The sequence below is a fragment of the Nicotiana attenuata genome, unplaced genomic scaffold (genome assembly GCF_001879085.1).
Source record: "Nicotiana attenuata strain UT unplaced genomic scaffold, NIATTr2, whole genome shotgun sequence".
Classification (NCBI taxonomy): domain Eukaryota; kingdom Viridiplantae; phylum Streptophyta; class Magnoliopsida; order Solanales; family Solanaceae; genus Nicotiana; species Nicotiana attenuata.
This window is the reverse complement of record NW_017672389.1, coordinates 5,354-21,225: the sequence shown is the minus strand read 5'-3', so window position 1 is coordinate 21,225 and position 15,872 is coordinate 5,354. Positions and strand designations below refer to the sequence as shown.

At 40.9% G+C, this 15,872-nt stretch overlaps 1 protein-coding gene across 1 annotated transcript in view; it reads right to left on the bottom strand.

Moving 5' to 3' along the window:
• The window catches only part of LOC109213022 (probable adenylate kinase 6, chloroplastic), an 8,177-nt gene extending 7,420 nt beyond the window's left edge, over positions 1-757 (bottom strand). The window contains exon 1 of the mRNA XM_019376769.1: positions 259-757. Within this exon, the coding sequence (XP_019232314.1) occupies positions 259-576 (318 nt within the window). The 5' untranslated portion in view covers positions 577-757. The remainder of the gene's footprint in view (positions 1-258) is intronic.
• Positions 758-15,872: the final 15,115 nt, after the last annotated feature.

Sequence of the window (15,872 nt, the reverse complement as noted above, 5' to 3'; positions counted from 1 at the left end):
CCCCCCCACCCCCACACACACACACACCTTCTTCAGGCAAAAGATGGACACTTTTCCACACCATCACTCAAACATTAAGTATACACATACTCGCACTACAAAGATTAAACCTTTTAAACAGAAATCTTGATACTTCCAAACACAGAAGCCAAAACGTTGTAGCCTATACAAATTAATTTAAATTCCATCTTCTCATCTTGCAAAATCTTGGGGCTAAAATTTTAAACGAAACCCATAAAAAATACATGAAATTTAGACCTGAGAAGCGAGGGGTCCATGAGAAGAGAGTTCGTGACGAACGAGATCACCAGTAGCTATGTGAGGTACGCCAAGAAGCTTTGAAAGTCGAGCTGCATACGTTCCTTTGCCCACACCTGGACAACCCAGAAACACCCATTGCACATTTCTGCCCTTGTCTTTAAAACTACTTGCCGGAGAACCTGCCGGCAAATTCGCCGGCAACGGCGGTACTTGAAGGTCAGTTTTAGAAGGTTTATTATAACAAAAACCCCGGTAGGTTAAATTGGTGACTCTACTACATCGCCATCTTACCACTGCGCGGCTCCAAACCGTCATAATTTAATTAATAAATAAAGCCCAACAGGAATTAGGTTACACAGAATTAGAGAGTGAGAGCTTTTCAGAAAAATGCAGAATATTGGGATATTTTTTCTTGCTGCCTTTTTGGGGTTAATAATTGAATTGAATTTGACATACAGCAAAGAGTTGGGTTCTGAAAGTCTTTGGAGAAATGAAACACGTGGGGTGGAAAAATGAGAAAGGTAAATCTGTGTTTGAGAATAGTAGTAGTACTTCCTCCGGTCCAAAATAAGTAATTTTTTTTTTTTTTTTTGGATATTTTCACACAGATTAAGAAATTCACCTTTTAGCATTAATTAGCAATGGAATTGATCATATTAACCTTTACTATCTCACATAAACAGTCCTAACACATATTCCAACACTATTTACTCCAAGGACAATGTAGGAAAAAAAATAATTAATTCATTCTTGAAATCTGGGAAAATTACCTATTTTGGACCACAAAAAAAATACCAAAAAATCACTTATTTTGGACAGTAGGAAATAGTATTTGGCGACCATGAAAATGTGATTATTACGTCTTTTAGGCGTTTGTCAAGTTTCAATTTCAAGCACGCAGAGGGCAGGGGATCTCCAAACGGATGTTTTCCAAGATTTAGTGTTGCGTCACGTTACCTTGGAACTACGATACACTCGTGCTTTTTCCCGATTTCTTCCGAGAGTAATATGTCAATGGATATTTAAAATCAATTAAATTGACCTTTTAATAGAATCGTAGGTTTTTATATAAATTTATAACCGTACTAATAACTGGGTAAGTTTTTTATTTTATTAAAATAAACCGAACTATACCGAATAAATTTATAATGTGAAAATATATTTATATATTAAGTTTAAAAATAATAAAGTATTAAATTTTTCCTTGAGGCTTGGAATTATAAAACAATTACAAGCCAACAAGTAATTAAACTCAAAATCCTAATTCCCAAATCTATTATGCTACTACTATTGAAACTAAATTATTTTCAGCATATTCACTAGCAAGACACAAGGTATTATAGTGATTATGAGTAGCAAGCTACAATGTATTGAATATGTTTCCTTTCGTATAATTTAGATTTATCTTTTTAAATATTTAATCTTCTATAAATTTTATTATTGAATCATAGCTTGGTTAATATCTTTCCACTCGCGTGATTTATATTTTCTTTGAATTTGCTTAGTTTCTTTTACGCTGTTGTAGAATAGTTGATGGATCTATACTCTAGTCATCTTTCATATTTTCTTAATTCATCACCTTTTAAACTGTAAAAATGTCTAGAGAGTTTTGCTAAGTCCTATAAGAGTATGTTATTGCATTCTACTTCTACTAGTGACTTTTATGTGATATTTAAAAAAAATATCGAAAATTAATCGAACCGTACCGATACCAAAGAGAAACCGACATGATCGGGACGGTTTCGAAAAGTCTAATTTTGGTTATACATAATAGAATAACCGAAATTGGTAAGGTACAAAATTTATAAAATAACTGGCCGAACCGTACCATTGACACCCTATGTACAACCAAAGGATGTGGTGGGGTTGTTTTTCCCTTAACCAAGTACGAAAAAAATCTTTAGTAGGGAGTGCTTCCTCGAATGGGGCCTTACGCGGCGTGAATCCAGATATAGTCGGGCTTCAATGCGGGTACCAAATACCTGATGAAAAACCAAAAAAAATCAATCATGTAATTTTTTGTAACAAGATAAATATTACTTATGAAATATTCGAATCACAATTTTAAAATTCTTATAGTTACACAAATTTCAAAAGATTTACTTTCTTCAAATGGAACAAGGCCAAATTTATCCGTCTATTACTCGAAAAGGTTTGTATTTGTCAAACTGCAAATCAAACATGGAACTGAGCTAAGAATAAGCCCGAATGGTGGAAAGGAAAGAAATGTAAGAGAAAGAGAATGAAAGAAATTTCCACAATAGAGAAAAAAGGATGAATAGCACAATGATTAACATGTGTTTAACCTTTAATAATAGATAGGTCCAGCTCATAACCAACTGCCCAACCAATGCCGCTAACACATACAACTAACTACAATTGTACGACTAGCTACCACTAACACTTCTAACTGAAAAATTATAATTAAATACAATATGTATAAATCTCAATACCTCACCCCCTCAAGTTGGAGGTGAGGAATTCACAGCCAACTTGCCAAGAAGAGTAGAATGTTTGATCCTTGTAAGGAACTTGATGTAAATATCGACTAACTGTTCAGATGTGGAAAGTGTAAGGAAACCAACATTTCTTATATTTTTTCCTTTACAAAGTGACAATCGACCTCTAGATACTTTGTGTGCTCATGAAAAATTAGATTCTTGGTTATATGTAGGGCTACCTAACGGTCACAAAAAACTAGGATTGGTAGGAATAATGGTATTCTCAACTTCCAGCAATCTTACCAACCAAACCAGTTCACCAACAACTGCTCTGGTTGACCTGTAATCAGCTTCCTTACGGATTCTCAATTCTTCCTTGCGAACGAAATCAGAATCGAAAACCGAAAGATGTCTATCAAAGAGCGAGAGGAAAATCCGAAGATAAGGAAAAAGAAAATACATTTTCATGAAAATTTACATCTCTTAAAATATGTATCTTCTTTGTAGCATTTTGTTTCAAAGGGATATCCCAAAAACATACGAGGTATTGTCCTTAGTTCAAACTTATCTTTGTGACTTTTAAGGGTGATAGAAAAATAAAGAAAACCAAAACTCCTAAAATGTAAATAGTTGAGTTTCTTCATGTAAATCATCTCAAAAGAGGCACCTGTTGTCAAAGTAAGATAAGAGTAATCTATTTATCAAATATGTAGAGATTTGGATACATTCTTCCTAGTATCTCAGGGCCAATTTTGATTGGAAAAGTTATAACAACCCGACTGGTCGTTTTGCTTTCTAGATCTATGTTCCCCTAAATAAGACTTCCTGTATGTACTTGATCACGCCCAACTCTAGTCCTAAAAAGGATAAGCGGTCGCTGCAAATATAATTCGGTCTAAAAGTCCGGAGTCGAATCCCACAGAGAACTAAGGCTTTGCTATATATGTTTAATATCACAAAGAAAATAAGTTTGAACAATTTCTTAAATTATAAAGATTAAGATTTATATTTCTAACTAATTAACTAGCAAATACTACAAAGCGGCAAAATTATTAACTAAAGAGACAAAGGGTTGGAAGCTAAATTAAGGAGGTCTAGAGTTACGATTTCCCCAATTGTCGGAATCCTTACAGCTATGTTCCCTACAATTTCGTCAATGTATTCTCTACTGATCGTGAGAACTTTAGGTGCCGTAATTCTCTCTCGAGCAACTAAAACAATTTACTAGACATATTCTCTCGAACTACGCTAGTTGGCTTTATCTAACCGCTCATTATGACCACGTCAAAGCCTCGTTATCTCTAATCCCGCTTTTAAATCTTCCGTATTGATCTCTCATATACTTTAGGTGTGACGTTGTTCAACAACCACCTAAATATATGTTCTTTCTCAAGCAACACATACTAAATAGGCACAGTCAATCAATGGCCATTCAACCAACTGAAATAAGCACGTAGTTGAACAAGTAGATAAATCCAAAGGTTAAATTATATTAAAACATAACAACAATTCATCCTCCATGAGGTTCCATCAAAACTCTAGATAATAAATTAGCTATTCATAAAAGTATGTGAAAACACAATACTCCAATTCATAACCAACAATAAAATAGGAAGAAGAAGGGGAAAAACTCGTAGTTGAATCTTCCTCCTTGCTCCTAGCGTGTTCTTGCCTCCAAGGGTGTTGTCTAATCCTAAAGTAGTGTCTCCTCCTTCAAAGTGGTATTTTAGGATGTATTTATATGACCTAGGGTTGATGAGGGGCAGAACTCTTCAATCCAACTTCAGATGGGAGAGCTGGAATCCGCGTCTGCCTTCGCGTCTAGACGCGGACTTTGAAGCGGATCCTCGTTTGCCTTCGCGTCTAGACGCGGACTTTGACGCGGATCCATCTTTTGAGATTCTTCCATTTTGCGAAACGCTATGTGCCTTTGCTTCGCTTCGCTGTTTTGTGCCTTAACTTTTCTCCTTTTTCGCGTCCGACTTTGTGCCACGCACGAGAATAGACGAGCTCCCACTCCTTTAATTTCTTCTTTTTGTGTCCAATTATCATCTTTTGATCATTTATCATCCAAACTCGTTCCTACACATAAGAAACACATAATGAGTATATTTCACTTCAAAAATCATGTAATCTCCCGCGACACACACAAGAATTAATATGCAAATATACTCAAAAATATGCACTTTTCATAATTTATCAGTACTTTTACTATTTTATAACTTGCGGTGATAGTTAGTTCGGGTTTGTAAGGGTTCGGGTTGAAATCGGAATACTTAGTTCCTTAATAGTGGCTTAAAATGGTTAAGTTTGATTTGAGTCAATATTTTGAGAAAACGACCTCGGAACCTAGATTTTACCGTAGCAATAGATACGTATGATGATTTTTGACTTAGGCATATTTTCGGATTAGGTTTCGGATGACCTGGGAGCGTTTCGGCGCATAATGTTGAAAGTTGGCGCACTGAAAGTTTTCAAGTTCTTTAAATTTGGTTTGAAATAGGTTTTGGTGTAATCAAGGTCCGTTTGGGATTCCGAGCCTATGAAAAGTTCCTTATGGTGATTTAAGACTTGCACGCAAAATTTGGCATCATTCCAAGTAGTCTAAGTACAATTAGGCGCATTCGGAGCTTGTTTGAAGTTCATAACTTAATTCAATTTGATTTTGGGGTGTGATTCTTAGTTTCGATAATGTTTTACATGTTTCGAGAGTTCGAGTAGGTCTGTATTATGGTTATGGACTTGTTGGTGCATTTGGACGGGGGTCCCGGGTTGCTGTTCCGGTTTCCTTCTTCGCGAATGCGGAGCACTAGTTGCGTTCGCGATGAAGGAATGAGACTGGGTGGCATTTTTCCCTATGCTTTCGTGAGACGGGGGACCGTATTCACGAGGCCCTGGTCCACTGGCCTTCGCGTTCGCGATAGGGCCTTCGTGTTTGCAAAGTGTGAGGCCAGCTGGGGAGGGGCTCAATCGAAGGCCTTCGCAATTATGTTGAGGCCGTCGTGTTCATGGAGGGCAGGCCAGCTAAGCCATCACGTTCGCGAGGCTGGTCTCACGTTCGCATAATGCATTTTCCCTGGGCTTGGCATTTTTTCCTTCGCGATCGCGGATGTCCTATCGCGATCACACTGGCAGTGTCTGTTAAAATATTGGGACTTAGGCTTTTTTGTTCATTTCTTTCACTTCTTGGATGAGTTTAGAGCTCTTTGAAGAGAGGTTTTCACCTATCACTTTGAGATAAGTAATTTCTATACAATATGAGTTTAATACATGCATTTCGGGTAAATTCTTAACATATAAATTGTAGAAATTATGGGTTTAGTTGAAAAACCTAAATTTTGATAAAAATGGGATTTAACCACGAAAATGATTATGGGATTAGGTAGAAATTATATATTGGAGTTCGTGAGGTTATGGGTAACGTTTATCTTTAAAATCATTTAGAATCTAGGCACATGGGCTTGGGAGTGAATTTTAAGAATCTTCCAATTTAGTTTGGGTAATTACTCTAATAGCTAAATTATGAACTTGTGAGTGTATATTGATTAATCTATGTAATACTTCGCTAGCTTCGGATTGTTCGGCACCGCTATAGAGTGAATTAGTGGGCCGGAAGTGAGCTTTTGGATGAGGTAAGTCTCTTGCCTAACCTTGTAAGAGAGAATTTACCCCATAGGTGTTTTAAATTACTATTTGCCTCTATATGTGGGGGCTATGTACATACGAGGTGACTAGAGTTCGTGCGTAGCTACAAATCATGCTTAAGTCCAGGTAGTTTTAGGACCCAAATCATGAAATACTTGTATTGTTTGCACTCTACTTGTTAATTTAAGTGCTTAAATTATATAGAAACTGGATAAGGATTCGTAAAGACCGGATTTCACTTACTTTTAGTTTTGGCTGTTACTTGACCGTTAATAGAAATTGTGCTTTCCTTGTGTATTAGTTCTGCGATAGCTTTTAAATCGGATGATCGTAGAGTATTCACTCTTCTTGTGGAGTGGGCCAAACGCGTCAGAAGTATAGTAGACGCATCTATGGTTCGCGTCGTTCGACCCTCGACAGTGTAAACATTATTCTGGATCGGGCCGTACGACATTGGCATAAATCGTGCATGATAATACTTGGAGCCCGATTACACTTGATATTATTTTTATCCAATAGCCAAAGTTGTGGAAGTTAGTAGGTGACAATTGGAGACTCTTAAATTGATTATTAGTTAAAGAATCATTTAGTCACTACTTGCTATTGTGTTATTATTATTATACATGTATTCCCTGCCTATTTAGAATTTCTATATTTTAAATTGTTGGCCCATAGTAAGTGTCGATGTCGACCCCTCGTCACTAGTTCTTCAAGGTTAGACTGGATACTTACTGGGTACATGTTTTATATGTACTCACATTATGCTTCTGCACTAATGCATCTGGCAGTCATTCGGGCGCGCACCCGTTACCTCAAGGCATAGTGGTGAGTTGCTCCCTAAGGCCGTTTTGCAGCACCCGCGGTCTCTCTTTTGTATTTACTTTCTGTCTATCTTATTTCAGACAGTAGCATAGGTATTTTTTATATTCTACTAGTTGTTGATACACTTGTGACACCGGGTTTTGGGAACACTAGTAGACACATTATGGTTTTGAGTAGTTAATTCACTGTATTTGCTCTTTTATTAGTTTTCGTTTTACTTTATATAATTTTTACACGTCTCATCTACTTAATAAATAAAAATCAACTACTTTGAAATTATTAAAAAGAGTAAGTACATGGCTAGTGCACTGTTGGCTTGCCTAGCGGCGACGTTGGGCACCACCACGGCCTATAGGGGAAATTGGATCGTGACAACATGGTATCAAAGTATTAGGTTCACGTAGGTCTCACAAGTTATGAGCAAGCCTAACAGAATCTTGCGGATCAATCAGAGACGTCCTTACTTATCTTCAAGAAGCTATAGGGTGTTAGGAAACTCTCTTTCTTCATCTCTTATCGTGCAGTTGATATTGTGCTAAGTATGTTTCTCTTATTCTCTCACTGATGGTGAGAACATGCACGGTAGATGTACCCGATCGTGGAGGAGCTGCTCCCCCTATTGCTAGAGGCTGAGACAGAGGCCGAGGGAGGGCTCCAGCTCATGGTAGAGGACGAGAGCGTCCTAGAGTTGCTCTAATTATGCCACCAATGGATCCAGTGGAGGATCCTCTTATTGAGGAGTAGGGCGAGGTGCCTGCATCAGAGCCGACACCGGTGGATTTCATGTCCGCACCAAGATTCTAGGAGGTCATGGGCCGTATGCTGCGGTTCATGGATTCTATGACGCAGGCTGGTTTATTTCCAGCAGACCCAACCACATCTCAAGCGGGAGGGGAGCACAGAACCCTACCTCTCAGGCTCCAGGGCATGCAGCTGCCATATATCAGATCCCGGGCGCACTACCCGTGGGCGGAGCTCAACTAGCTGCAGCAGCTATACCAAAGCCCAGACCAGCTGCGGCCAGCAAGCAGCTATTGTATATATGGACCATGCTACATTCTACTGTCTTTGGAGGTGAGCGACATGAGGACCCCCAGGACTTTATTGATCGTTGTAGGGACAGACTACACAATATGAGGATATTAGAGTCCCACGGGGTGGACTTTACCACCTTTCAGCTGGAGGGTCGGACCCGTAGATGGTGGCAGTCCTATCTTCTCGGCAAGCCAGCAGGTTCTCCTCCCTTGACTTGGGACCAATTGACACGTCTCTTTTTGGATAGATATATTCCACACTCTCAGAAGAAAGAGTTACGATGTCGGTGACCGACTATGAAGCGAGATTCTCTCAGTTGTCTCGCCATGCACTTAGGATACTCCCCACCGATGCAGACAGAGTGCACAGGTTTGTTGCATGCTTGCACTTTGGTATCCAGGCCACTATGGCCCGAGAGGTTGAGATGGGGACTTCTTACGAGCTAGTTGTGGAGATAGCTCGGAGGATCGAGGGTGTTCGTCAGTGAGGCCAAGAGCAGACATTGAGGGACAAGTGGTTTCGATATTCTGGAAGGTTAAGTGGTGCTCCATCTAGGGGCAGAGGTTAGTTTGTGAGAGGTTAGTCTAGCAGGCCCACTATCCAGCACCACCGCCTCATCGAGGTGCTCCAGTGGCGGTCCTATTTCAGCGCCAATCCAGAGAGCTCCTGCTCTCCACCGGCCATTCAGGGTTCGTCCAGTGGTAGTTCAGGTCCCCGGAGTCAGACTCAAGGTCAGTCATTTTCCGCACCAAGAGGTTGTTTCAAGGGCGGGGATCTTGGCCATGTGAGGAGATTCTGCCTCAGGCTTCGGGGCAAGGCGGTACAGCAGGGTCATCAGCCTATGATTACAGCACCAGCTGCCACACCAGCCATCCGGCCGCCCAAATACGGAGGGCAGGTGGGTAATGGCCGTCTAAGAGTTAGAGGCCAGTCAGGTGGCGCTCCAGCTAGGTTCTATGCCTTTCCAGCTAGACCAGATGTAGTAGCCTCAAATTCTGTGATCACATGTATTATTTTTGTCTGTGGTAGGGATGCTTTGGTACTATTTTATCCAGGGTCTATGTATTTATATATTTTTTCTCTGTTTGCTCATTTTCTGGGTGTTCCTCATGAGTTTGTGGGTACTCCTGTATATGTGTCCATTCTAGTGGGCGATTCTATTATTATGGATCCGATCTATCATGCTGTATCGTGACTTTCTGTGGTTATAAGACTAGAGCAGATCTTCTATTTCTTGATATGACCGACTTTGAGGTCATATTGGGCATGGACTGGTTGTCTCCATATCATGTCGTCCTTGATTGCCATGCCAAGACTGTTACCTTGGCGATGCTAGAGTTGCCTAGATTGGAGAAGGGTTCGTCTGTCAGTGTATCTAATCAAGTTATCTCTTTTCTAAAGGCTCTACACATGGTCGAGAAAGGATGTTTGGCTTATCTATCTTATGTTCGAGAAACGATTGCAGAGACTCCGGCGATTGATTCAGTGCCCATTGTCTGAGAGTTCTCCGATGTGTTTCCTTCTAATCTACCAAGCGTGACACTAGATTGTGATATCGATTTCTGTATTGATTTGGCTCCAGGTATCTATCTTGTCTCTTCCACCGTATAGCATAGCTCTAAAAGAGTTTAAAGGAGTTGAAAGAACAGCTTGAGGAGTTGCTAGCAAAGGGGTTTGTCAAAACGAGTATGCCGCCTTGGGGGTGCACCGGTGTTGTTCGTGAAGAAGAAAGATGGGACTATGCGGATGTGCATTGATTACCACCAGTTGAACAAAGTTACCATTAAGAACAAATACACATTGCCGCGTATTGACTTGTTTGACCAGTTGCAGGGTGCCACGGTGTTCTCTAAGATCGACTTGAGATCGGGGTATCATTAGTTAAAGATTCGTGATTCGGATGTTCCAAAGATGGCTTTTTGGACTAGATATGGCCACTATGAGTTTCTAGTGATGTCCTTCGGCTTGACCAACGCCCCGGCGGCATTTATGGATCTGATGAACCAGGTGTTCCGACCATATAGTAACTCGTTTGTCATTTTCTTCATTGATGACATATTGATCTACTCGCGTGGCATAGATGAGCACGAGCAGCATTTGAGAGTGGTGCTTCAGACGTTGCGGGAATAGAAGCTATATGCTAAGTTCTCCAAGTGTGAGTTCTGGTTAGATTATGTGGCATTCTTGGGGCATGTGGTGTCAGGCGAGGGTATTAAGGTAGATCCAAGGAAGATCGAGGCAGTTCAAAATTGGCCTTGTCCTACCACAACGACCGAGATTAGGAGCTTCTTGGGGTTAGCAGGTTATTATCGTCGATTTATGGAGGGCTTCTCATCTATTGCATCACCTTTGACTAGATTGACCCGGAAGGGTGCTCCGTTCTGATGGTCCGATGATTGCGAGGCAAGCTTTCAGAAGCTCAAGACCGCATTGACTTAAGCACCGTGTTAGTTTTGCCTTCTGATTCGGGGATGTATTGTGTATTATGACGCTTCATGCGTTATCCTAGGTTGTGTATTGATGCAAGAGGGGCGAGTTATTGCATATGCTTCACGTTAGCTGAAGCCCTACGAGAAGAATTACTCCGTACACAATTTGGAGTTGGCCGTGATAGTTCGTGCTCTCAATATCTGGAGACATTATCTTTATGGAGTGTCCTGTGAGGTTTACACCGATCATCGCAGCTTGCAGCATTTGTTCAAGCAAAGGGAATTCAACTTGAGGCAGCGCAGGTGGCTTGAGTTACTAAAGGATTATGATATTACCATCCTTTATCATCCAGGCAAAGCGAATGTGGTTGCGGATGCCTTGAGCAGAAAGGCTGAGAGTATGGGTAGTTTGGCATTCATTTCAGCAGAGGAGAGGCCATTGGCTTGAGACATTTAGTCCTTGGCTAACAGACTTGTGAGGTTCGATCTTTCAGAGCCTACCCGAGTTCATGCATGCGTCATCGCTCAGTCTTCATTATTCGAGCAGATTAAGGCTCGTCAGTACAATGATCCACACTTATTGGTTCTTAGGGAGATAGTATTACAGGGTGGTGCTAAGGGGGTCACTATCGGTGAGGATAGTGTTCTGCGACTTCAGGGCCGTCTATGTGTTTCTAATGTTCATGGATTAAGGGAGAAAATTCTAGAAGAGGCACACAGTTCTTGGTATTCTATTCATCCAGGAGCTAAGAAGATGTATCGTGACCTGATGCAGCATTATTGGTGGCGACGGATGAAGAAGGACATAGTTGAGTATGTATCAAGGTGCCTAAATTGCAGCAGGTTAAGTATGAGCACCAGAGGCCAGGTGGCCTACTCTAGCAGATGGTTATACCTGAGTGAAAATGGGAGCGCATCACTATGGACTTCGTAGTTGGGTTGTCGCAGACCTTGAGGAAGTTTGATGCAGTTTGGGTCATTATCGACAGGTTGACCAAGTCAGCACACTTCATTCCGGTTGTGACTATGTATTCTTCAGAGAGATTGGCCCATATTTACATTCAGGAGATTGTTCGGTTGCATGGTGTGCCTGTTTCCATCATTTCAAATAGGGGCCCTCAGTTCACTTTGCACTTTTGGAGAGTATTTCGGGGCAAGTTGGGTACCCGGGTAGAGCTCAGCATAGCGTTTCATCCGCATACCAACGGGTAGTCCGAGCGCACAGTTCAGTATCTAAAGGATATGCTCTGGGCATGTGTTAGTGACTTCGGAAGTCAGTGAGAAATATTCTTGCCCTAGGCCGAGTTTGCTTACAACAACAGTTATTAGTTTAGCATCGAGATGGCTCAATTTGAGACTTTGTATGGTCGCCGATGTCGTTCGCCCATCGGATGGTTTGAGCCCGGCGAGGCTAAGTTATATGGTTCTGATTTGGTGAGATATGCCTTTGAAAAGGTAAAGTTGATTTAGGAGCGACTTCGCACAACACAATCCAGAAAGAAGAGTTACGCGGATCAGAAGGCGCGTGCTTTATCATTTATGGTGGGCGAGAAGGTTCTCTTGGAAGTCTCGCCGATGAAGGGAATCATGAGGTTCGGGAAGAAGGGAAAGTTGAGCCCAAGATTTATAGGTCCGTTTGAGGTGCTCAGGCGAGTTCGGAAGTTGCTTATGAGCTTGCTTTGCCTCCCAGTCTATCGGGAGTTCATCAGGTGTTCCACGTGCCTATGCTCCGAAAGTTCATGCCGACAGGTTGCATGTGTTAGACAACAACACAATTCAGCTAGATGAGAGTTTGGGTTATGAGGAAGAACTAGTTACCATTGTTGACATGCAGGTTCGCCAATTGAGGTCCAAGAAGATTTCTGCGGTAAAGGTTCAGTGGAGGGGTTAACCAGTCGAGGAGGCGACTTGGGAGACCGAGGAGGACATGCGGAGCAAATATCCACACCTATTTGGCACTCCAGGTATGACCCTAGACCCGTTCAAGGACAAATGTTTGTTTAAGAGGTGGAGAATGTAACAACCTGACCGGTCGTTTTGCTTTCTAGATCCCCATTCCCCTAAATAAGACTCCTCATATGTGCTTTTACTATTTTATGACTTGCGGGGGAGGTTAGTTCGGGTTTGGAAGGGTTCGGATTGAAATCGGAAGACTTAGTTCCTTAATAGTGGCTTAAAATGGTTAAGTTTGACTTTAGTCTGTGTAACCAACCTCGGAACCAGGATTTGATGGTCCCAATAGGTTCGTATGATATTTTGGACTTGGACATATGTTCGGATCGGGTTTAGGATGACCCTGGAGCATTTCGGCACATAATATTGAAAGTTGGCGCATTGAAGGTTTTCAAGTTCTTTAAATTTGGTTTGAAGTAGGTTTTGGTGTTATCGAGGTCCATTTAGCATTCCGAGCCTGGGAATAGTTTCGCAAAAGTGATTTAAGACTTGCACGCAAAATTTGGCGTCATTCTGAGTAGTCTAAGTATGTTTTGGCGCATTCGGAGCTAGTTGAGAAGTTTGAAGTTCATAACTTAATTCAATTTGATTTTGGGGTGCGATTCTTAGTTTCGATGTTGTTTTACGTGTTTCTAGAATTCTAGAAGGTCCATGTAAAGGTTAGGGACTTGTTGGTGCATTTGGACGGGGCCCCGGATGGCTCGGCTGTGTTTCAGACTGCCCGGAGCTAAGTCTGAAACACCAGAAATTTGCTATTCTGGTTTCCTTCTTCACGAACGCGGAGCACTGGTCGCGTTCACGATGAAGGAATGAGACAGGGTGGCATTTTGCCTTATCCATTCGCGAGACAGGGACCGCGTTCGCGAGGCCCTGGGCCACTGGCCTTCGTGTCCGCGATAGGGCCTTCGTGTTCGCGAAGTGTGAGGCCAGCTGAGGAGGGGTTCAATCAAAGGCCTTCGCGTTCACGTTGAGGCCGTCGTGTTCGTAGAGGGCAGGCCAGCTAAGCCATCGCGTTCGCGTAATGCATTTTCCCCGGGCATGGCATTTTTGATTTCGCGATCGCGGATGCCCTATCGCGATCGCATAGGAAGAACCACCGAGCAGTGTCTTTTAAAATATCGGGACTTAGGCATTTTGGTTCATTTCTTTAACTTGTTGGACGAATTTAGAGCTCTTTGAAGAGGGATTTTCACCTAGCACTTTGAGGTAAGTAATTACTATACAATGAGTTTAGTACATGCATTTTGGGTAGATTCTTAACATATAAATTGCAGAAATTATGGGTTTAGTTGAAAAACTTAGGTTTTAATAAAAATGAGATTTAACCACGAAAATTATTCTGGAATTGGGTTGAAATTATTTGAGCTCGTGAGGTTATGGGTAACATTTATCTTCGAAAATTTTCAGAATCCGGGCACGTGGGCCTAAGGTGAATTTTAAGAATCTTCCAATTTAGGTTGGGTAATTAATCTAATAGCTAAATTAAGAACTTGTGAGTGTATATTGATTAATTAATGTAATATTTGGATAGATTTGGATTGTTCGGTACCAAGTTGAGGCTATAGAGTGAATTTGTGGGCCGGAAGTGAGCTTTGGGACGAGGTAAGTCGGTGCCTAACCTTGTAAGAGGAAATTTACCCCATAGTTATTTTAAATTACTATTTGATTCTATCTGTGGGGGCTATGTACATACAAAGTGACGAGAGTCCGTGCATAACTACAAATCATGCTTAAGTCCGAATAGTTTTAGGACCCAAATCATGAAATACTTGTATTTTTTGCACTCTACTTGTTAATTTAAGTGCTTAAATTATATTAAAACTTGATAAAGGATTCGTAAAGACTGGATTTCACGTACTTTGAGTTTTGGCGGGTTACTTGACCGTTAACAGAAATTGTGCTTTCCTTGTGTATTAGTCCTGTGATAGCTTTGAAATCGGATGTTCGTACAATATTCTCTCTTCTTGTGGAGCGGGCCGAATGCCTCGGCAGTATAGTAGATGCATCTATGGTTCATTCCATTCGACCTTCGGCAGTGTACACATTATTGTGGATTGGGCTGTACGACCTCAGCATAAATCATGCGTGATAATACTCAGAGCCCGATTACACTTGATAATATTTTATGGCTTGAGAGGTTATAATTTATCCAATAGCCGAAATTGTGAAAGTTAGTAGGTGACAATTGGAGACTCTTAGTTTGATTATTAGCTAAAGAATGATTTATTCACTACTTGCTATTGTGTTATTATTATTATTATTATTCACATGTTCCCTGCCTATTTAGAATTTCTGTATTTTAAATTGTTGACCGATAGTAAGTATCGATGTCGACCCCTCGTTACTACTTCTTCCAGGTTATACTAGGTACTTACTGGGTACATGTTGTTTATGTACTCAAGCTACACTTCTGCATTAATAGTGCAGGATCTGAGACAAGTGCATCTGGCAATCATTGAGGCGCGCACCTCGGTTACCCGAGGCATAGTGGTGAGCTGCTCTCTGAGGTCGTTCTACATCACCCGCAGTCTCTCTTTTGTATTTACTTTCTGTCTATCTTATTTCAGACAGTAGCATAGGTGTTTTGTATATTCTACTAGTTTCTCGTACACTTGTGACATCGGGTTTTGGGAACATGCTAGTAGACACATTATGGTTTTGAGTAGTTAATTCACTGTATTTGCTCTTTCATTAGTTTTCGCTTTAATTTATTATAATTTTTCCACTTCTCATCTACTTAATAAATAATAATCAACTACTTTGAAATTATTAAAAAGAGTAAGTACATGGCTAGTTCACTGTTGGCTTACCTAGTGGCGACGTTGGGCGCCACCACGGCCTATAGGGGAAATTGGGTCGTGAAAAAAGTATTGACATTGGTGTCTCAAGTAGGTACTTGTATTTTTTCTACTATGCCATTTTGCTGAGGTGTGTAGGGGAATGTATTTCTGGTGTGCAATTCCTTTAGATTGGGAAAATAAGACAACCTCAAAGCTAGTGAACTTTAATCCAATATGAGTTCTGACATATTTGATTCAGGTGTTAAACTGTTTTTCTACCACAACAGAGAAGTCTTTAATTACATGCAAGGAATTGCTTTTATAACTTAGGAGATATGTCCTTGTGGATCTACTGTAATCATCCACAAGAGTTATGAAGTATTTATAACCTTCACTGGTAACAACATGATAAGGTCCCCACACGTCAATATGTAGAGCTCAAAGGTTTTAGTTGTAGATGTAATTTTCAGTGGAAAAGGTAGAGCCCGTTTGGATTAGCTTATTTG